This window comes from Colletotrichum orchidophilum, assembly GCF_001831195.1.
Source record: "Colletotrichum orchidophilum strain IMI 309357 chromosome Unknown Scaffold_171.1, whole genome shotgun sequence".
Classification (NCBI taxonomy): Eukaryota; Fungi; Ascomycota; class Sordariomycetes; order Glomerellales; family Glomerellaceae; genus Colletotrichum; species Colletotrichum orchidophilum.
In genome coordinates this window covers 1-22508 of record NW_019173127.1, presented here as the reverse complement: position 1 = coordinate 22508, position 22508 = coordinate 1, and the positions used below count along the sequence as shown (strand labels likewise).

Genomic DNA, 22508 nt, shown 5'->3' with positions numbered 1-22508 from the left:
GTTAGACAGCTCACATTACTTTCTTCTGCACGAGCACATGCGCTACCGGACAGCGGTTTAAACGCAGGGACGAGAGACTGAGCGAAAGCCTTGGCCGTGGCTGGCACCCAGCAGATTGACAGCAGGCAGGCCTTGACGCTCTTGTAATCATATTAGAGCAGCTTGTGAGCGACATACAAGTACCACCGTTTTAGCTCTTTAGCTCATTCTCCCCTCTTTCCACCACCACAAACCAAACCTGATCCGACTTCGTGGCCAGCCTGGAGGACAACTGCCCGATCCCATCCGAAACGGACAGCTAGCAATTCATTCCTATGTAGAGGAGGCACCGGCTTCTCTTGTACAAAAGTCAGCAACAGGCACTCTTCCGCTCCGGACGAATAAGGCGAGTGATCAGGAACGATACGTCAACAACGGTTTGCTTGGACCTGGCCCATTATATCCCCGGAATCATGAAGTTACCCCGATGGACAACAAGGCTGGCAATACTGCTAGCAACAGACACGGCTTTCGCGCTGAGCGCGACTCCGACTTTGACCGGCACCAAGACTATGGTCCCCACCGCCGCTTACGTTCTAGGCGGTGCACCGTTACAACTATTTAGGCGTCAAGATTGCCCGGCTGGTACATCCCAATGCTCAGGTTCCCTCGGGACGACGTTTGATGGAGTTTGTTGCGCCACAGGACAGGTGTGCGAACTCGACGACAATAACCGGCCAGCTTGCTGTCCCTCTGGGTATGGATGAACTTCATTTCGCAAGAGTAGTATAGCTATGCGTGTCTTATGAAAAAAGCCAGGCTAATTTGGAATCGCACAATCCAGAGCTGTTTGTACCGGCACCGCTCCAACGACGGCGCCGACTGCCACGGCAGTGTCGTATGTCCCCAATGCTTACTTCCCATTCCCCTACATAGCAACGTCACTCGACCGTGGCGAGTGCTCCTCGGCCCTTAGCCAATGTTCCCGGAACTACCAGAGTTGTGTCACTCAGCTGGACGGCAACGCGGGCTTCGGCGTTACCGTAGTCATTCCCGGCGGAGGTGGAACTACCGTCGCCGCCACCCGTCCGGACGTCGGAACATCGGCGACACCGATTTGTTCCAGTCTTAGCTCTCAAGCCTGCTACGGCTTGTCCAACGACCAGTGCGCGCAATCGACAACAGTGAACGGCGTCGTTATCAATGCTGCTGCACGGCCAACAGCGGCCTGCGTGGCTAGACTCGCAGCGGGATTAGGAATCGCTGTCTTCGGTGCCATGCGATGAATAGCAAATTAGACGATTATAAATGCAAGCATTTGAATCACCATGGGAATCTAGTCGCTTACGCAGACATAACGACATGTAGAATGTCTATTCCCTCGTGTTTTTTTTTTTCCGGGAATACTAGATGCGTGGATGAGATGTATAGGGTATGCTTCGACAAGCTGTCGTAGGTCATCTGGCTGTTTAGACCGGCGCCCCGGCTTTTCTATTCATGTTCGTCTCTATCATCCAGTACCTGGAGTCCAACACAGTGCCTGATGCTTCGCGACGCGGAGTCGGCCCAAGCCTCGAGGATGTCGCTGAGGATTTCAAGCATGCGGCTGAAGAAAAAGAGACTAACGAAGGAGAAACCGGCGATCACGGCAAAACAGATCCAGTACATCCTGGGCGTGTAGTGTTCCACCAGACCGGGTATCTCTACGGAGAAATAACTAGTCATGAAGGTTATGGGAAGGAAGAATACGCTCAGCTTGGCTAGTACAGTAGCGCTCCTGCTGAGGCGGGCAGTTGCTTGCGAATCCCTTTGGGCCGTAAGGTTGAAGTACTTTTCAGCAACATCGTAAGCAAACAACCAATACACTCGGCTTAGGAATGCTCCTCGGAAACTTACCGTGCCTGAAAGCGCGCTCTGCTCGTCGAGATACTCCTGGATCGTGTTGAGCATCAATAGCTGCAGTCTGTCTCCAAGGCGTTCGAAGCGGCTCCTTGCTGATGATGAGATGTTCACCTCGCTAGAAATGCTGCTCGATAACACTGGGTGTCCGCACTGACCCTCGCGATAGGCATCCAGTGACCGAGGCCAGCAGATGCGCTTGATGAGGCTTTTATAACCCTCAAACAGGTGTTGGAGCTGGCTGAGCTCCTTTCTCAATGTGTGCAATGATCGGATTATTTCCCCTGTTTTGACCTTGCTTCTTCGGCTCTGTCTCGTCGGTCAGTCTTGTGCTCATGTTGAGGCGTCGGTGACCTACCGAGCTCGTCAATATTTGCTCGCTCTACGGCACAAAGTGGTATCAGCAGGTGTCCATCCTGAATTGAAAGCACATGGTCGAGTTGGTTCTTATGACTGACCAGTCGACCAAGCTCTTGCTTGGAAATTCGAAGAACGGGTAGAGCCGATGAATAATCTTCAAACAGGTAGTAGAAAAGATTGCTTGAGCCCTCGCGGGCAGTGCCGCCGTCGAGCTCTGAGCGAGGCAATGCTTGCCTGACCGGCTTCAGTGAAAGGAGCCTTTGTTCGAAATCTTCCACCCCATGCTTGGACAGTTGACACAATACGCTGATCGTGTTAGACCTCATGTTGACAAGCTCTGCTTTGGACCATTCATCGTCATCGGGTTGTTCTGACGATGGCGTCTCGTGAAAGGATACCACGACGGCTGCATCGGTAATGAGCATAGCACACACCCCGTACAAACATTCGGCAACATACAGTCAGAACAGAGTGCAAGCCATGACCAATGCCTCGGTGGCAGCAGACTTCGGCTCTGTTCGGCATCATTAGACGGAGGCCGGGTATGCAACCAGTTGGCACCGATGCAAAGAACTAGTCCGTATTAGTTGCTCATATCAGTACTATGGATGGAGCTGGCCGAAACTCACAGTGTTTCCCTTGGTCAATAGAGGTGTAGTTGACTGTCTCCTTCACTATTTGATAAATCTTGAGCTCTTCCAGTACTTGCGCCTGTGTCTGTCCTGGTGGCGGGGGTCCGAGGCCGTCAGAAGACGATCCCTTCTCGACATCTCCCTGTGGTGAAGTCTGGGTAACGCTGGCCTGCCTGACAGAAAACAAGACTGGAGCCGTCATGATGGCAAGCAGTCTCTTGGAAAAACCATACTGGGCGCCGACGCGCTCCACGGCTGTTTTTTGCGTACTCGGAGACCAGATATTGATCCAGCGTACCATTCCCTCTTTGGGTTTTCGGTCGAGGAGACTAAAATCATCAGAGCTTAGATTGAAGGCGATGAAGGCCTCATGGAAATCGAATTCAACGATAAAATTAAGGGCTCTGTCATTGGCAGCCTCAGATTTGACCCGAGTATACACGGCCTCATCGTCCAGGTTCTCGAATTTGTCGTGTAAGGCGGCAGCATCGGTCGGTATCGCCATGACTCCGAGCTAGAAAGATGTTGTACAAATCTGTGTCAGTTAGACATACTAGATGGCGAAAACTGTAAACGATGCTGCGGCCTATGATGATATAGGGAGCTGACGGCATCGGCCAGCAGAGTGATGTACCTCAGCTCTAAGTCTCCGCTGACCCATGCACGAGAGGGTGGCAGAGGGCAAACCACTCACGCCTGCTGCCTCATTTGATTCGCTGTGAAGGATCCGCAATGTTGGTGGGCGGCGGCTACATGCGCCGGCGCCTATTCAAGGTCGCAACGATGTCCAGCCCCTTGCAAGGGTGTCGAAGGTTGCCTCAACCGCTGTTGAGGCAACCTGCCTCGCAAAAGATATGGGGTGTACGACGAAGGTTGAATAGAATCCGGCCGTCTCTATCCAAATTTGTGTTTGTTAACGGGGTAAAGAAGTAAAGAGTGACATTGTCAATGATTATCACTCATCAAGTTGCGATATTGCGTATTGCATATCTAAGGATACTCTGCAAAGCCAACTTTCTTGAGACAAATATAAGCTTGGTATGACTATACTTGTCACTTCAAGGAATAATTTTGAATAGACGGTGCTTCTTTGATACACGTTTGGATGCCAATTACTAGAATATCGACAACCACACAACAACAAATTGCGATATGTTCAGCCCCTCTCTCCGAACGAAAGTTCTCACGAATACTTCACTCGATTACTGCCGGTTCGAGGAGATCCCGCAACATGTCCATGACAGACGCACTATGTCGCCGTCCAGACCGAACTACTTCAGGGCCATCCAAGCAGACTTGAAGGAAGTTGCGGGAAACGTTCTCAGCTTCTTGAAGCCGAGCTTCGTCTTCAGCACCCAACCTAGCACACGCTGCCCCAAGATCCTCATTCCGCGCTAGAAGCAGAACAATTGCCTCAGCTCGATCAACCACCGCAGTATCGATTCCATTCAGCGCTGCACACCTGCTCCCAAAGCTCGATGTGTTCCCTCCGAAGACTAGATGGTAAAGAAAAACCACTTGGTCCTCCATCTGGCCGGCGTCGATGTCAAGACGGACCTCCATGTGGGCAAGTGATAACCCTGGTCGTTCCTGAAGATAACCACCTTCGAATATCTCATGGTAATGTGTTGTGATCATAACTTTCGGAGACTGTAAACCGAGTGTGCTGAAATGGTCAATGAGGGCAGTCATCAACCCAGCTCCATCATCAGCTGCCGTTCCTTTGCCAAATTCGTCGATGGCAATGAGTGTACGGCGGGTAGCACAATTCAGCAGAAACGCTACTTGCCTCACATCGATACCGAAGGCACTCTCCACTTGTGATACGCTTTCCCGCGTCGAGATGCGGGTTAAAATTTGGTCTGTGAGACCAATGGTGGCGCTAGTAGCGGGCACGAAGCTGCCCATGTGGGCAAGGTAAACAATGAGTGCTACCTGCTTGACATATATGCTCTTTCCCGAATGATTTGGTCCTGTAATGATCAGTGTGCTGGCGTTCATATCATTTGCTGGCGGCGTTGCCGGTCTTCTGCTTGAGTCGTCGCCAGGGCCACCTGTGAGATTGCAGTCGTTGGAGACGAATGCAGGTACTGCCAGCTCCTGAAGGGGGTGGCGCCCTTCGTAGATCGAGACAACATTGTCTTCTGTCATAGTTGGGCATGTCCAGCCATATTTTAGCGCTCCGCTCGCGAGAGCCACAAGGCAGTCGAGCTCGCCGCAAACTTCAGACACGCGACTGAGGATATCCTCATGCTCGAGGACTTTGCAGGCTAAATTGTGTAAGATATCAATCTCAAGGTCTATAGGAAGATCAGCGGGGTGGGTATCTTGCCAGTCAGTCGTGGCCACAAACCAACAATCCTGCTGTAAGTGTCACCGAAGTGATCATCTAACTCCAACATGAGGTTGTTCTTAAAGTATACGTTGCCGTTCGCGGTAAATCTTTGCTCCCAACGGTCACTGAGCAGTCCATGACCTTCGTAGCCTGCCTTATTACCGTCGAGTAGAGGAACAACTGTGAGGAAGCCTAGTTGCGGCCAAAAAACACAGCCTGTGACAAATTTGCGAGCCCACGTCGGGATCTCCAGGGACAATGCCGTACTGACCTCATTCAAAAGGGATTCCAGCCCTTGGTATGTCTGTTTCAAGTCGTCCAGCTCAGTGTTGACGTGCAATCTCACAGCGATGCGTGAGTTTGCCTTAGTTTCCTCAAAGTCGACAACTTTCCCAATCAGGTTTATAATTGCGGTCAATATGTCCACAGAGACGACGTGCACCATCTATGTGATCAAGTTAGCTCGCAATTCGTGAGATGAGTTGATCCATGGCCGACCTTTTGAATGATGACAAGAGCATTTGCATTTCTCAATTGAAGTATAGTGTCTCTGAGCTGTAGCACATGGAGTGAAAACCGAGTTAGAGTCCACCAAACACCACGCTCAATTGAAGCGCTACCACCTGGAGACTCTGCTGCGCCTCTTTGTAACTGAGACAGAGGTTTCTTGATGTCCATGACCTTCCGCAATGCTTTGGATATGCTTGCAAGTGCCTCTTCATTTCCAGGCTGCAAGAATACCGCTATGGTCTCTTGCCTCTCCCGAATCATGTCGATATTGACTAGTGGACGCAAGAAAAGTTGTCTAAGCCTTGCCTTTCCCTGGGGTGTGCCGGCGAGCGGATGAAAGATACCGAATAGAGAGAGGCTCTCTTTCGATCCGGAAGCTGCTTTTCCCATGCCTGATATTAGGTTGCTTGGGTGTAGCTCGGACTGGAATACCTGGAGGGAGGATAGTGTATCAGCGTTCACGAACATGAAGTCCGCTAGAGCAAACATCTGAAGCGACGCCTTGCAAGTTCTCTCTGCATCTTCTGATGCTCTTTCTATATTCTGAAGTCGCATAGTCTCGCATAGTACGGCACCGGCACAGCCAATCTAGACTTTATTAGAATCAGGGGAAACAAGGATAATATCCTCCATCACAGCTTACCGATACAACGCTGTCTAGATCGATAAAAGACCCGAGACACATACTCTTGAAATCCTGGCACTCCTCCCGAGGACCATGTAAGCCGTGTTTTGAGAAGCTGAAGCTTGCAGCCGTCATCAAGGCATGTTTTGATGTGGCGATCGTTAGATTCGCTAACCTGTCTATGGAAGTGGCGAGACTGAATTCGGTCGAACTGAGGAGTCGAAGAATGTAGTTTTCCCTTCCAGATCCTTTGGAAACAATTGGTCAGCGCCCAGAATCACTGCTCTTGGTTTAAGAAATGACCCACCTTGGTCCACGATACGCTGGTGCTTCTCGAAGAACTGAAGCACCACGTCTGGTATCTTCAGAGGTAACATTACCGTCGTTGGTTGGATATGAAGCATGAGCATCTCGACAAACTGCAACGACTCGGTGCAGGACATGTCCTGTAGAAGGAACAGACTATTCTCGTCTGCATTGTGATAGGCACATCCAAGGATACCTTTCGCTTGAACAGCAATGGCCATAATGACCCCGTTCCTCGGCTCGGCTTGAGCTGTGGCTTCTCCACCAAGGAGTGACGGATCTTCGTATTCGCCGGCTGACGGTGGTACAGGGCTGTTACCATTGCCGGATCCAAATCCAGCAGGGATCGAGGGCAAGAAATGATTGTCGACAGGCAGTATCAATCGACTTGAGAGACCCATGGATTGTTTTCGGTATCCTGTATCTTCCATATATCGCACTGCAGATGCCGACGTCTTCTCCAGTGTTGGTTGTCGGGCGCCATGAGGGCTCGAGAAGATGGGCGAGGTGTGGTGTGCACCCACGACACTGGAAGTACCTCGTGATCCTCGAGACGTAGGAGCGTGAAATCCCCTCGAGCGACTAGGTGTATTCGAGGTCCCTCTTGAGCTACCGCCCGAGCCAATCCTTGATGTGCCTCGCGGGCCGCCTCGCGAACCGCCTCTGGGGCTCCCCCTGCGAGGCCGACCATGCCAGGGACCAGACGTGACGTTGCCTCGTCCCAACATTGTTGGGCGCGGGAGTGGTGAATACAATGACCAAAGCCCTTGGGGTTAACGCAATTAGGGAAAACAGTAAGTAATGTGTGTCTCATGGGATCAAGAGAGGCCCGGCAAACCAAACGTTATGTATTGTACGAAGGATTTGGAAAACGAGATGTGGAGAAGCCCTAAAAAGTCAAAACTATACATAGTAAAAGGAGGCAATTGCGACTAACGTTATGCAAGGCAGGTATTTGCTCACGGGTGGTTCAGAGAACTCGCGGCTCCCAGAGCCAGGCACCTCACATCATGCTCGGGCCGTACCTACCTCGGAAACGCTTGATACTTGCCAGCCTTCCTTCCCTAAATCCAATCATTTTGTATTAAGGCAAGTAAGTACATGCATGTTGGCATGGCCCGAATTTAGCGAGTGAAGTTGAGAGAGCTCTCAAGACTAAGCTTCAGGAGGAGCACCTGCCTTTTCTGCTCCTCCACATGGAATAGCTAACGTGATGAACCACGGTGGAATCAATTTTCTTTTGAAGGAGTCGAAGGGAAAGGGGGCACTTGTCTGATGTGCTCAGGAGTCAGGATCGGGCTAGAGTTTCTCTTCTCCTTTTTTTTTCCCCCTTCAATTTTTCTCTTATTAAGTATTTGGGCTGAGAGACTCACCCGATTTAAATATCTCAGTCCATAACGAAGGACATTGACCCTTCGTGATATCCAGGAATGGAAACTGCCATCACACGCCCTTGCACTGATCACATATTTCTGGCAACTCCTTGGCTATGGTGTCCGTGCGCCGCGGGCGCATTGAACTGTCTATATCACTTGGCATCGCTCGCCATCCGTAACTCATCCCGACGTGGCCGCGGTGTCAGCCTTGTCCCCAGCCTTCACCCAGTTGGTAAAGTCTCGCTTCTGTTTCCGAATATCGGCAAAGCCAGGCCGACTCTCGAGAATGCGGAATGGGTTGCCAGTATAGTCCTTTTCCACCTCCCCGCTGCCCGTCATGAATCCCATCTCGCCCTCTCTTTCAATCTTGCCCGCCCAAACACGCCATTCAATCGGCCGGAGGTTTGGTGCGCCCAAAACCAAGCCAAGGACGACGATTAGAGTCGCCACAGCCGTCTCAATGTTGATATCTGCCGGTAGCGAAGTGGCGGCTGGCGAGGCAGACGTTGCCAGGGGCGAGGCAGCTCGGAAAGATTGCAGTGCGGAGTGCTCTTGGGCCGAGTAGCAGCTGTTTGTATCAAGCAGGTGTTAGGCACTTTTGTGGCTCGTTTGAGGGAGTGGAAGACAGAGATGGGGGTGAGGCGGATCGGGAGAGGAAAGACTTACGCATGGCCGAGGAGGAGAAGGCCAACGGCCGTGATTGAGCGTGAGATCCAGGTCATGACGTGAAAGCGTATTTGATGCGAGCCCGTTGGTGCACGATCTGTCAGCTGCCCCAGAGCCAACACTTGCTTTGGTTGAATTGTTAAATATTGAAGTGGAAGAAGAAAGCTCTCGTCGAGACTGGCCCAGGCTTAGCATGCTCCAGAGCTTAGTAGGTGAGGTGGGTGGGTGGTGTGCAGGATGAGGTAGCTGAGATGGATTCAACGCCGAAGTCACTGGCGCTGAGCAGTTACTGGTGCCTCGTTAGAATGGTCGGGTGTCACTTTTGTGGGGAAATAAGGTGGCTAAGGTACCCAGCTACCTACCTTACCTTAGTATACACACTGGGCTCCCGATAACGTACTAAGAAATTGCTGTACCTGGCTTAGATACATAAAGGCGGAGCTAGAATACTTTCAGGGCCTTGCCGACTCCCCTGGCTGTCCGCTAATCAATGTGTCACCACAGAAGGGGACCAACCTGCCCAGCGACCACGGTCTATCGCCTGGAATTGAATTTGCCGCCATCGCCATGGCATACAACCTGATATTCACGAATGGTCCTAACCCTTTCTTCGCTTGCACGCTGCCGGCCATCTGTAGGATCGGGCCCCAAATCCGGGACATCGAAAACACAGCGTCTCAAGGCAAGGAAGGCACTCCCACCGTGGGTCTTTGCTGCTCATCACCAATTCCGCCCTGGAGAACGCTTGAATCATTGGGACGGCACTGCAAGCTGAGGAAATTAAGTAGGAACGCGGAGGTAAAGTTCTTCCTTCTGAGACAGCCTCTCACTTCGATGTCCTCGCCCTCGATGGAACAGTCCCGAGCCTTCTCTTTCTCCTCACTCTCTCTGTCTCCGTTTGCCCAAGGTCCGCCCACAATAACATGTTCATCTCCAGTCTCAACAAAACCAAACAGAAAGGAGATTTCCGCCTACGTTCTAAGATACCCAATACTCCTGACGCCCTTTCTTTTCTCGAACAATGTACAACAAGAACGGGGTGGGACTCGAACCGCTCTCTTCCCGTCTCCTCCCGCTCACTCTGGGTCTATCCAGTTGTTGAAGTGGCTGCCCTCAAGCTCCTCCACTTTCCAGCTACTTTCTGGTCCTCTCAGGATCTGAAGTTGGGGATCGTGTATGAGGTTTTCATCGAACCCAGGCAGAGTATCAAGCAGTTCCTGCCTTCCGTCGCTAAAATTGAGCCGATGCATCCATCTCGGTTCCAGCATGGGATCGCCGTACGCGTCGCCGTATGGGTGACCTCCGTGTCCCATCAGGCCCGGATCAATCATTGGATCAATGCCATCATGATGCGACATTGGACCGTAATGGCCAATGCCGTCGTACCGGTGATCCATCGACGGTGCTGCGTAGCCCATCGCTGGTGATGGCGTCTTCCTGATGAGCACGTCTTCAACGAAACCGGTGGCGTCCTGGCGCTGATGGACGCTTTGCTGGTAATACTGGCCGCCGCCAAGACCATTCTGGCTGTATGGTGCTGGGAGAGGCTTTCCCGGATTACTGTAATGGTACATGGACTGTGTCTGGACGCCAAGACCCATGGGACTCGTCTGCAATGGTGGGTAATTCTGGAAAATGGACGCTGGTGCATCGTTCCTGCCGTGTCCGGGTTTCCTGATTTGCCTGCTCCTTGAGCTCGCGCGGCTCGCACCCCATTCCATGTCATCTATGTCGCCTTGATCGGACTCTTCTTCTTCTCTCGCCTTGGGCCTCGGTTTCGACGGTGTGAACTTGTAACCTGGGTGAGCTAACTGGTGGTTTGCCCGCTCTTCCTTCGCCCATTCATTAAACTGGTCACGAACCCCTTCCGGCTCCAAGGGCCAGCCGCAACCACAAACCTGAGACACAATTTGATGGTTATTTTGTGTACAGAGACTTTTGGCAAGGTTCTGATACGCTTTGCGGTACAGCATGAAGGCGTTCATCGGTCGCTTGATCCGGCCTGGCGTCTTGCTCTCCTCGACCTCCTTCATCCGCATTTCTGCAGACCGTTGGACATAAGCCCCAATGTCCGCTACTGGGATGTGCGGTTGCTCCTTTGCTAATTCGCTGAGTGGCTTGGTAACGCTATCAACCTTCTTGGCCGACTTTGCCCTCTCCTTCTTCTTCTTCTTAGGCGTTGACTTTTCAACACGTGTTGCTCTCGCTGCGAGCGGCTTGATGGTCGACGACCCCTTGTGGATGCTAAGACCGCTGCGGGTGGTCAACACATCTGATGGCCTCGACGGCGTGGGCGGTGATGTGTCAGGGGTACTGTATGGCTGCAGGCAAGCATGTGAGTGTGTGTATCATCGTGAAAAACCGCAATGTTGCTTACTTGGTGGCTCAGATCCCCGGACATCGGGCCATATATGGAGCTGACGCTCGTATCATAACCATGGTTATACGACTGTCCAGTCTTGTTAGCAAATGCTGTATTGACACAGGAAGAGCTGGGCTTGGGACAGGGCTGCTTACCATCTGACCATCATGTGGGCGATGAGAGTATGGAGAGTGATGATCGTATTGCATGTCTTGTTGTGGACCAGGTGTACCGTATCGAGAGGGAGTTTGCATACCCCCCATATCACTCGGATGCAAGTGTTCTCGGGGGTAGGATGTGGCTCCTTCAGGGCGTATCAAGTGATGCAGTCCGTTCGGGTAGATGTCATCGTTTGAGGGAGCAGGAGACGGGGGACCGTTGTGTTCCATTCCACAAGGCTGAAAGCAGTGAGAAGGCCGTTGGAGTTGTCTGTCGTTGGTTGCTAGCCAGTGTTGGCTTACCGGGTAGCCAGAAACGGGCGAAGAAGGTGGACCGAAAGACGAAGAAGTCTAAATGGGTTCTCTCAATGCTTTCTGAATGTCAAGTGTTGCAGATTTGCTGGGGTGTCCTGCTTCTTTTCCCAACTCTTCTTGTCGTTTTATTTTTGCTTTCACTGGCAGCTGTCTGGGTACTTGTGTAAGAATAAAGTAGTTGTTGGATGATGGGCAAGTGTTGGTCTCCAATGGTAACACGAGGCCAGGTTTGGTCAGGTGACGGATGTGTATGGCAGTAGACGCAGACTTCTGAGCGAGTGGAGGCGAGAGAGAAGAAGGCAAGCAACAGCTGCGGTGTAGCAGATTATGTGAAAGAAGCTGCTGCACCCACAGATTATCTACATTCAGTAGATGTCGAGGAGCCACTGGTGGTATTGGTCAGGGGGTAGTGTGTGCATGAGAAAGAAGAAGGGTAAGCCGGGCAGGACAGATCGGATGGGGGAGTAAGTAGTAGTCTCTGGTGACCAGAGAGTGGAAGTAGGGCTACGAAGAGAAGCAGAAATACAGGTTGTTCCTGGGGGGTCTTGTCCTGGTGGCTGTTCAGGAAGTACCTGGAGTGTCTGTCTGTGCCTGTGTCTCTGATCCGTATGCCTATTGCAGACACAGCTGCAGCTGCAAGTATGCAGTGAGTTGCGATGCGTTGTTGCAGGGACCAGGGATGGCCAGGATGAATAGCGGGCGAACGAGGTTGCAAGCAGCCGAGGAGCAGGGATCGGTGGTGATCTGGAACCGTTCCCCTGGGATATGGGATGCAACCACAATGTCCGACTGATGAAGGCCTGGTGGGCTGGTCAGGGCTGGTTAGGCTTATGAGGGGTGGTGGTATGACAAGAGGCCAAGCGCAGGAAGCTCCATGAATAGCCTGTCTTCTTGCTCTTTGATGATAGGCGAGAGAGGGCGGTAGACTGCTTAGGCTCTGGAGTAATATCGGTGAGCTTTTCCCTGTCTGCTTTGAAAGTTCTTGTGGTCGTTGTTGTTGTTGTTGTTGTTCAGATGGTTGGTTGTTCGCTTCTCATTGTTACTCAGGACTTCTTCTTTCTTTCTCTTTCTCTCTTCGTCTCTGGCGCACGTTGGCTGTTCCTCTGATCCCCGCTCTTCTTATCCCAAGATAGCAATGTTGGGTGAAGGTAGTGTTGGCTCGCCTCTCTCGCGTCTCCTTGCCAGTATGGTTCCTTTCTCCTTCTTTCTTGGCCCTCCTCTGGGTGACGACCCTGGTAATGCACACGCTGGACCGGAGTGCGGCGTGTTGCAGAGCTACCGGTAGGTGGGGAGTTGAGTGTATGTATGTGCGTATATGTGTGTGTATGTATATGAGAGAGAGAGAGAGAGAGAGAGAGAGAGAGAGAGGAAGCGTGCCAGATGGATATCTGAGGGTCTGAATCCGAATCCGAATCTGAATCTCAAGCGAATAAGATATCCTGGCCGTGTTTAAAAGAACTTAGAGGCAGATGGAAAAGCCAAGGGAAGCCGGTCTTTGTCACAACGGAGAACCGATGAGAGGATACATTCATTCAACCCTTTGGAAGAGGGGAGGGGCGAGATGGGGAGTGAAAGAAAAGCGTTCGGCCGGGCTGGGTGGTTTTATGTCTACATGATACGCATGTGCATCTTGCAAGTTGGGCCTCTGCTTCTTTGGCTCTAGCCTCCCTTCTATGCCGTCGCTGGCTTCTCAGTGTCCGAAAGAGCATCTAGCTGATTGCCGCATTCGGACATGGGGTTGAAAGCGGCGCCGGGCGGCCGTACACCAGCCTTACCAAGCCTTTACCACTAAATGACAACCCATCCGTTGGTCCTGCTGTTCTGTTTGGCCGTCTTCGGCTAAAGCGAGCGAGATAGCCCCCGCCCCTGCTGGTGCCGGGGGACACTGGTGTCCGGTATCTTGGTGTTGTTGAGCCCACCTCGAGCTGGCTCACGTCGTCTCTTACCATCACAAGCCCAGGTCATTACTCGCAGGCCGTCCCCAGGTGGCCAACACGGCATCATTGCCATGCTATGCCATACCATGTTGCTGCAACATGTGGGTCCTAGTAATTGGGCATGTATACGAAACTGGCCGACGCTCGCGGGGGAGGGCGGTAAACGACACGAAATACACCGACGCAGAGGCAGAGAGGCACGACGTTGCTCGACAACAAGTAACATGGAGGGGATTTAACACAGGGCGGGCATCGCTGGGTGGGAACCCACCCCCCGGTCAATATGAAGATGCTTGCTGCCGCAATTGCACGGGCAGTGCTGCATCTGCTTCGTCTGATGTTGCTACCAGAAAATGACTGAGATGCACCGCTTCATCTTGACTGACCGCATGGTTCCCATCTTGACAGGGATTAGATTCGTGTCTCTCCTCTTCGGCCTCCATCATCTCATCCCGTCTTACCCCCACTGGTTCACGCTGATAGCCGGTTAGCTCAAGATGATCCATCTCTTGCCAAAGCTCACTGCGAGGGGACTTACCCAATCTCCAGTCTGAGCGATGTCTTGTTTACTTCTCATCCCACCCCGTGTTGTATGTACCCTTGTTTCCCCCCTTCCTTCTATTTCGTCGTGCCTATTCCCATTCATACATCATTGAGTTTCCGACCATGTTTATTCTGACAGTCCTCCCTCCTCACCTCACCCCTCCCTTCGACAAAGCCACGCCTCCCCACATGTCTGTGCACGTGTTCGTCTCTCCCTCCACGGCTGAACATGCCTGTTTCTCTCACGAAGAATCCATGATGGAAGGCAGGGCAGGAAACATGGCGCAGGAGCTCAGAATAGCAGCAAAAGAGAAGATCGAAGCAAGGGGCCATGTTATGAGAACTGTCATGTGAGGCGGACGTTGAGAGGAGAAGGAGAGTACCTATCTTGGATCGCGAGTTACCGGGACTAAAACATGCGATGCTGATACCTCATTCCTCAACGCAAGGTAGAACAGCAAAAAGCAGTGGGATGTAGAGCGGCTGGGTCTGCTAGTAGCAAAAAGAAGACGATCGGCCACGAGATACCCTGGAGCCCTGGAGGAAGAAAAGCAAGAAGCCCAAAGGATAAAGTTGGGAAGTTGGGGGGACGCACTGCCCTCCCCTGCACCAACGGAGCACGCAACACCTCATGGAGTAGGTACATGTAGGCAAGCTTGACAAGGCAGGCAAGGTACGGCAGGGAACTGGAATGTTTGTTTGCTCACTCGGCTGCCGGATGTGTTGGTGGCGTCTCTTCTGATTGGCCTTGTCCAGAAACAGAACGTGTGGCGCGCATTCCGTTTCGCTCCTTCTTTGACTCTTCCACGCCCGTCCTTCCTGCCTGGCACGGTGCGTGGGGATCGGTGGATACCCGTCTCTCTCTTGCTCGTCTCGGCGCCTTACGGTAAGGTAAAGGTAATGAATGTACCTTACCTGTTGGTGTACGTCCCCTCCTTCCCGCGGCTTATTTCGTCTCTTGCCTTGGATTGCCCATCCCAGCCAGCTGTGCAAGGTAGATGTCTCCACGTCTCTCTCGACCTTTCTCCATCCGAGGTGCCTTACTAACTCTCTCCCCTTCGAATCTCACACACACAGTCACACACACACACACACACACCCTCTCTCTCTTTCTCTCTCTCCTATCGCGGGCCATTTCCAACGTTCGTGTTGATATCCTGCATGGTTTGATATCCTCACTTTGTTCGTTCGGTTCATTACAAACACGCAGCCTCGGTACCTGTATCATCAACCGTGCCCTTGTGTCAGACCCAGGCCTCACGATTTCAGGCCAGACCAGCAGACCACAACCAGCGACCTTTTGCGCGCCTGTCCTAACCGTTCAGCTGGTAAATGAAGACCAACTTCCAACAACCCCCTCCTTCCTCGGCATCGGAACCCTGGGCTTGGTCAGTCGGTAGGCACCTCCCACCACAAAGCAATTTGGTTCTCGTTGTTTCCCATTCAAAGCCACATGAATGGGAAACAGTAGCAAATCATTCCCGCGGTGCCCAGGGTCCTCCAGACACACATGCGCACACCCATGACACCAAACTCACGCAAGAGAAATTGGCATCTGAGTCTCATCGTTACGCATCTTTTCAATGCCTTACCTTACATCACGCAACGTCCCAGGGTATCTCGCGTCTCACGCCATGACACTCCCTCTGAACATGCCTCCGCTCGGCAACTATTGTCTGGATTCTCTTGAATTCTGCCACCATGGCCTCCGGACTAGCTAGGCCATCTTAGCCTGGTGATGGTAGCCGAGGAGCGTGAGAAAACCCGGGACGCGGTTGATTCGACCTTCGGGTGCTGGGTCCAAGACGGAGGCATAGGCCATATGGGACAGATGAGAGACTCAGGTCCATAAATGTACATTACGGATAGCCCGTTGCCGTCTCCAAAGGGTGCCACCGTATGCAGTGTGCGGGAGATCCATCGTCCTCTATCAGTCAGCCTCAGACCTGACCGACCTCTCCTAGGTAGCCTCCGGCTCAGCTTCTCCATCTTCTTCGACCTTGCCCATGCTTCCGGGCGCCGCAAAAGACTCTGCCAGGTCGTCCGTCTTCCGAGCTACTCGCCCGTCATCCTGCGCTTGCGGCTTACGCCTGCAAGCTACTTGGCGCCATGTCTTCGTCCGTGCCTCTTGGCCCCAGATCTGACCCTAGAGCTGGCTCAGATAATCCCCTAGTGCGCGTCTTAGTGCCTCGTCCTGACTCTTGACGGCGGCCCCATTTCGCCTCTTTTTATTCTTCTCCACACACGCAGGCACAGGCACGCCGCACGCAGGGACGGCAGCGACAGTGGCACGGTGGTCTGGTCGGCTGCTGCATCCTGAGGCTCCATGTCGATCCGAGCGAAATGCAGAACATGAACATCCAATGGCTGGCTGACATCTACAAACTACCCAATACGCCATCTCCAAGACTCCCGCTGGCCCCCGCTCTTTGGAGTCTCGGACCTCATCTCCTGGATACCGCCGCATGCACCTGCGCATTCACTCGTTTTCCATTCATGCAAGGCACCTGTTGTTGCAGGAGCCATGCATAACTACTAGTGCACTGCAACGGCCCCCCCGGCCGGTCCTCCACTCCTAGCCAGTACCATAGAGTGGAAGTTGAGAATCTGTCACCTTTTGCCGAGACTCAAAGGTGCCTAGGCCTTGATGATATGCCGCCGCCGCAGCCATCGCCATCGCCATCACCTCCGCTATTCCCGCTAGATGGAATCCGTATTGGCGTTTACCTCAGGCCCAGGGCGACTCACTTTCAACTTTGACATCAAGTTTGCTCATGCCTTCCGTCAAGCGTGTCTCCCCAATGTATTCGTAGCCCGCTGCCGTCTCCATTCGCCCCTTCCCACCATTCCGCATAGGCATGCATGGGCACGCATATGGCAGACGTGCAGCTTGCCTCTCGTGCTCTTCTCTCGTTTGGTCAAATGAATTGTCCAGGCCTTGCCGTCGAAAGGCAGCCAGGGTTAAGGCCGATATGCAAATCCACTTTCGACTGCCTCTCCACCTTGAATTTTGACCGCCTGTGTCAAGCACGCCGTTGCTCTGCAAGCTGAGAATGACAATCTGCTATTTCGGGGTTTCACCCACGGCGGCGGCCGGATGTGGCCCGTCGTGGTCTCGTAGACATGGCCGTAAATGTGGGGGAAAGCATGCCGGTGGTCGTGTTTCCATCCTTCATCATCACCACGTCACCGAGCTCGTCTGCAATCTCAACAAACCGAGACATCCCTCGAGACCAACGAGAACGACACATCAAGGATTAAGTGTCGGTCTTCCCCGAGCAAGACATGAGCAAGCTGATGCATGGGTTGTCGCCTATTGCCCGAGCATGTCTTGAAGCTTAGACCATCGGTTCGTTGAATGATGAAGGTGCGTCCAGAGTGATTCCTCACCTTTATATTCTCGCGTCTCCGTTCCCGGCACGGTGCTAGAAGGTCATGCAGTCTAGATGGTCCTGCAACGGCTTCGAGAGGTAATCGTTGCGGCCAGCCCTCCCTACCTTGATGCAGCCAGTGGTGCTCTCAGCCAAGGCTGTCACTTTAGAGATATCCGGCGGCATCTCTAGGTCGGGACGGGCCTACGTATTAGGTACCCAGTGTGCACTTCGCTCGTGAAGCCTCATCTGGCTCTGCATAAGTACGATCAGTTTCTTGCTCCCAACACTCGTTGTCATCTCTACAGCCGTCAAGAGATGAACCTAAATAATAACTACCCAAAGCTGAGACTCCATGTCACGCGCGAAATAGCACAATTTTCCGTTTTTTCTCGCTCGCCAGTGTCAACGAACTAATTCATGTCCACGTGAGTACGTGGTTGGGAATCTTCTACTCGTAACTACCTATTCTATAAGATGTCATTGGACATATAGTATCCATACATATACAAATAATTCATGTGTATTCTGTGGGAACAAGGGTCATACCGATCCCTCCACTATGCAGAGTTCAAGACGCAGCTCCTGTACTTCTTATACAAGACTATTCCTGTGCATTGATTGATATTGCAATCCCAAGACCGCCTCGGACTTCCTGTCTCGTTTCAAAGCGCACTCGGACTTGCACCTGGAGGTTGCGACCGTCGAACCGGCTCCGCAGGCTTGATTGGGGGCGTCAAAATCTGCTGACGTGGCGATGGCGAAAGCGTTGCTACAGGCGGCAGAACAGCAGGGAGGGCAGGCGTTTTGATGCTTGGGGGTTGCGGACGGGGTATGGGGGGAGAATGCTTGGTCGGAGAGAGTCCGCCTTCGGGAGCGGGCAGTGTGAAAGATGAATGTGCTGAACCCGGGATGCCATGCTCGCGACTAATAATGGGCGTGGCCATCAGACTGGAGGCTCCATGCCTGGGCGATGAGACGTCCCGCGGAGCTGGCGTCGTCCTAGCTCGTGGTGGGCTTGCAGAGACACTGCCGTTACCGTTCGTCAAGGGCTTGTAAACACGGTCACGATGAGCTCTGCCGTCATCAGCTTCATGGTTCTCAGCGTTGGGTGTTTTTGGCTCCGGGCTGCTTTCCTTGGCCCCATTTGTCCCAAGAGCTTGAGAGTGGCCGCTCAGGAATGCAGACGCTGATGGTGCCCCTGTCTCTCGTTCAAGTTCCGATTCGTTCCGCAGCAGAATCGACCCGCCATGCCCTATACGTGAGCCATCATCTGTCATCAAAACGGCTGAGATGTTTCCCTCTGACAGCCCTGATGGGTTTAATCTGTGGCTCTCCTGAGGCGGTTGTTTTATAGGCGAGAACGATGCATCGGCTGGGCGATTAATCTTGAGCTTTATAGTCGTTTTCGGTTTTGCAGCCGCTTCTTGCTCGCGCTGCTTGCACGACTGACAGATGAAATGAAATTCAGGTTTCTCAGCTTCAGTCTCGCTGATATCGAGACACTTGCTGTGTTGCCAGACGTTGCATTTTTCGCAAGCCACACTATGAGTCCCGTCGTCGACCTGGCCGTAGACACCGCAGATGCAATCAAATATCCAGTCCTCCTCCTCGTCTTCAAGCTGTTCAAGTGCTCGCTTGTTTTTCTCTATCTCGGCTTGCAGCCGTCGCTCCGAGATACGACCCGAGCCACTGCGGTTGTCCTCTGACAGTTGTGAGAGTTCGCGTTCATGTTGTAAGCGGCGAGCTTCCCGCTCCTTCAGTCGGTTTTCTCGGGATTCCAGTCTCAGGTCCCGCTCTTTTTCGATTTTGAGCTGTTGCTGCTCTTGTTTCTTTTCTGCAGCCCGTCGAACTTGCAAAACCTTGGCATTTTCCTGAGCCTTCTCCTCTTGTTTCTGCTGCTCAGCCTTGTTCGCGATGCGGCTGGAGCGCTTCGCATTTGCCATTTTAGCCAGGTTCGATAGCTCCCGCTCTCGCTGCTGCTCTTTGCGCTTCCTCGACACCTCTTGCTTCTCCAGAATAGGAAGTAGATGCTCTTGCAATTGGTTTCGCAGGATCTTTTCGTTGTCGTCCTTGGTTTTATGGAAAGACTTAATAATCTCCTGTACATCTTCCAAGCTGACTGCAAGGCATTCCCATTTCATGCTGCCTAGGCTATTGTCCTCGGTTGTGTCAGCAACAACATCGGTCGATTCATTTGCAGACTGGTCCGCGTGGTCCGCTTCATTTGGTGCAGAGACGCGTCGTCTCTTGTTTGAGCGGGATCCGTATTTGGCAGCTTTGGGCCTCTTCTTAGGGGTGGGAGGGTTTGGCGGTTCGGTCATTCTGTAAACCCTGTTATCATCGAGAACGAAATACGTGCGGTCATCTTTATCCCAGCCGATGGGCTCTATCCGCTGTCCGGATCTGTCAGCATACTGAAGCAAAAAAAGAAGGTGATCCGAGCACTCACCCAGCTAGCCTGGTCGATGTCCTTCTGTTCCTCCATCTTCTCCCTGACACGCTCGGGGCGAGCCATGATCCATTGTGTCATTTGTTGGAGAATTTGCACCTGCTCCAGAATTAGAAAAGCTAGACGCACCGAGGTAGAGCACGCAATTACCTTAGTTAAGACATTGAAGTCCGTAAATTTCGCTGCGATTTCCTGTGTGCCAAATGGGTTCTTCTCAGGTGCCCTCGCCAAGTATTGTCTTCGTGTGTACTCGTCAAAGAGCTGGTGCCTGCGACATCTTAGCTTAGGGGAAAATGACATGCGACAAGCGACGTTGGCAAGGTTGGCTGGCGTACGTTAGACCACGGTGAGACGAAATGAACTTGAGCAGGGCGAGCCCGATATCCTGGAGTACGGGAGCATTCGGCTTCAGGCACTCGGTCTCAATATCCTAGGAGTAAGTAGTCAGCGGATGGTAGCGTCCGTGGAGCATTAAGGATTAGTGCAAAAAGCAGCATACCTCAGTATCTAGGTTGTCATCAATCTTGACCACTTTGCCAAAGAGATAGATCCACTGGCAGAGATTTGCGAATTGCCATTGATTCCGTAAGCGAAATAGCAACGAGGATTCTTCTTTCGAGCCAATTTCAGCCTCGTGCAGTGTCCTTTTACGGGGTGACACCATGGTAATGCTGGCGTCTTGCGTCGATGCGCCAAAGCAAGTCGAAGGAGAGATCGATGCAGCAAATATCTTGGGGTGAAACACTCGGGCCTGATGCCGTTCGGAAAGCTTGCTCGGGATGTCGCGGGTATCACTCAGGACTGTCGCGTCATTGATACGATGTCGTCGCGCAGTGTAGCGCCGATGAGGTGAAGCCCTTGTAGAGGCAGGTTCGGATTGAAGGGAGCAGGTCGGCCGTCGATCAATCGAGACAGGTCGTCAGGCCAAATTTTATGGATGGATTCGTCAGGCGACAACGAGGGGTTGATGTTGTAGGCCAGGAGCTGATGAAGAAGAATCAAATCGAGGTGGGAATGTGACTAGGACTGGACGCAGCGGACTTTGAATACTGGGGGCGTCATGAACTCAGCCGCATGCGTAGGCGTCGTTCAGTCTCTGAGGTAGCGAGCAAAAAGGAACGGCAAAGCAAAGCCAAAGGCACGGGAGTAAGTCGGGTGGATGCAATTAAATTACCTTACTACCTTACCTTACCCGGCGTGGATGGACAGTGGCTCCGGACGCCAGTGCTACTCGACCTTGCCTGGCCTAAAGTAGACGCGTTTGGGCCGCGGCGTATCTACCTCACCTACGGATACTGGTACGGGCGCGTGGGCGTGTAGGTGTCTGCTGGGTAGCATCGAAAACGGATCCTAGCTTGCGCGCTCCTCTGGCCGCCCAGCTGGGCATATTACCTAAGCCGGATTATGTAATTCAGAGAGGACGGAGGAAGAACATGCGGCGGCCTGTGGTGCTCGGGAGAGAGCTGAGCCCCTGGGAGCACGATCCTTTTGGCCTTCCCGACCTGGGTGTTCGTGGGTGTCTTCTTCTGCGCCCCAGCAAAGCATAGTCAGATCTCTGCAATTGTCCATGTCTTAATGGATGAGTTGCCTTAACATGGATTGAAAACAATACACAACGCTCTAAGTTGTTCCATTTACCTGGGTCCTGTTTCCTGGCAGTGGAATGGTCTCTCACTATGTGTCGCTGTTGATAGTCATTGCATGCACAGTAAGATCAAGATCGATGGAGACGTTTGGGGGCATACAGCAAAATTACTCAGCCATACTCCACAGCGTCGGCTGGACGAAGCTGACACGAGCTGGGCATCTGGCAGTTTAGTTTGCCATCAACATATGTATCCGTACGGATAGAATTGAGGTGGGCGGCGTGCTGCTGAGAAGTGTCCACTAACTTCAAAATGGCTATTGGCTAGCCTACCTATGCGAACCGGCTACGTAAATTCTGTACAGAGTGCACACAACGAGCTTGTGGAATGCCGTTCATCCGCGTGGTGTTTTTGCATACTCCGTGGGCTGCCGTCTCATCCCCATTCCGTCGTCTCGGTCCAGAAAGGTACTCCACGTAGGGAGGAAGATGATACCGGGCAGGCTACCTTACTTCGTAAGTTTGTATGCTCTGCCTGGGTCCTGCAGCAAGTAAGGTTCCAGGGGCTAACCTCACCACCCTGGCAGTTTCGAGACTGAATCGGGGCGGTGAAACACGCCTTCAACTGAGTACACACTGTGTCAGTACATCCTCGGCCCCTGACGGGCACCCCGTGTTCTCGAAACCCGAATCCTCTGCATGAGGTACAGCACCTTTTACGGTAACTACCATAACTTAATAAGGTAAGGTAGCTCCGGTAGGCACGCGGGGGTCAAAATCACAGGCCGGTCTTCTGAGTACCGTCAACAAAACTGACCCTTCAACGTCGAATAGTTAAGAAATATTAAATATTAAAACACACAAAGAGATTATTTAAGATATTTCTCTATACTTGAGAGATATTTCAATCAAGTTTAAACTTTTTTTTTTTTTTTTTTTTTTTTTTTTTTTTTTTTTTTTTTTTTTTTCTTTTTTTTTTTTTTTTTTTTTTTTTTTTTTTTTTTTTTTTTTTTTTTTTTTTTTTTTTTTTTTTTTTTTTTTTTTTTTTTTTTTTTTTTTTTTTTTTTTTTTTTTTTTTTTTTTTTTTTTTTTTTTTT

General features: G+C 52.0%; 7 protein-coding genes across 7 annotated transcripts; 1 reads left to right on the top strand and 6 right to left on the bottom strand.

Moving 5' to 3' along the window:
• Positions 1-466: 466 nt before the first annotated feature.
• On the top strand, positions 467-1265 carry CORC01_12933 (uncharacterized protein; the record flags this gene model as incomplete). Its single annotated transcript, XM_022624551.1, has 2 exons — positions 467-582; positions 824-1265. 2 exons carry the CDS (start codon positions 467-469, stop codon positions 1263-1265), a joined length of 558 nt encoding a protein of 185 aa, XP_022468931.1.
• A 205-nt stretch (positions 1266-1470) lies between these two features.
• Positions 1471-3375, bottom strand: CORC01_12932 (ADP-ribosylation factor; the record flags this gene model as incomplete). Its single annotated transcript, XM_022624550.1, has 6 exons — positions 1471-1809; positions 1876-2187; positions 2237-2260; positions 2337-2644; positions 2698-2811; positions 2868-3375. The coding sequence occupies 6 exons, from the start codon at positions 3373-3375 to the stop codon at positions 1471-1473; spliced, it is 1605 nt and encodes a 534-aa protein (XP_022468930.1).
• A 689-nt stretch (positions 3376-4064) lies between these two features.
• Positions 4065-7047, bottom strand: CORC01_12931 (MutS domain V; the record flags this gene model as incomplete). The annotated part of the gene is made up of 5 exons (XM_022624549.1): positions 4065-5170; positions 5224-5650; positions 5704-6303; positions 6359-6588; positions 6648-7047. 5 exons carry the CDS (start codon positions 7045-7047, stop codon positions 4065-4067), a joined length of 2763 nt encoding a protein of 920 aa, XP_022468929.1.
• A 1155-nt stretch (positions 7048-8202) lies between these two features.
• CORC01_12930 (transmembrane protein 32) lies at positions 8203-8744 on the bottom strand (the record flags this gene model as incomplete). Its single annotated transcript, XM_022624548.1, has 2 exons — positions 8203-8590; positions 8689-8744. 2 exons carry the CDS (start codon positions 8742-8744, stop codon positions 8203-8205), a joined length of 444 nt encoding a protein of 147 aa, XP_022468928.1.
• A 1020-nt stretch (positions 8745-9764) lies between these two features.
• Positions 9765-11439, bottom strand: CORC01_12929 (HMG box protein; the record flags this gene model as incomplete). The annotated part of the gene is made up of 3 exons (XM_022624547.1): positions 9765-11009; positions 11066-11137; positions 11206-11439. The coding sequence occupies 3 exons, from the start codon at positions 11437-11439 to the stop codon at positions 9765-9767; spliced, it is 1551 nt and encodes a 516-aa protein (XP_022468927.1).
• Positions 11440-15963: 4524 nt separating this feature from the next.
• Positions 15964-16331, bottom strand: CORC01_12928 (uncharacterized protein; the record flags this gene model as incomplete). The annotated part of the gene is made up of 2 exons (XM_022624546.1): positions 15964-16100; positions 16250-16331. 2 exons carry the CDS (start codon positions 16329-16331, stop codon positions 15964-15966), a joined length of 219 nt encoding a protein of 72 aa, XP_022468926.1.
• A 1708-nt stretch (positions 16332-18039) lies between these two features.
• Positions 18040-20688, bottom strand: CORC01_12927 (PHD-finger domain-containing protein; the record flags this gene model as incomplete). The annotated part of the gene is made up of 5 exons (XM_022624545.1): positions 18040-19770; positions 19827-19925; positions 19977-20094; positions 20162-20256; positions 20326-20688. Coding segments are annotated over 5 exons (2406 nt in total), but the record flags the coding sequence as incomplete, so codon positions are not given.
• Between the last annotated feature and the right edge of the window lie 1820 nt (positions 20689-22508).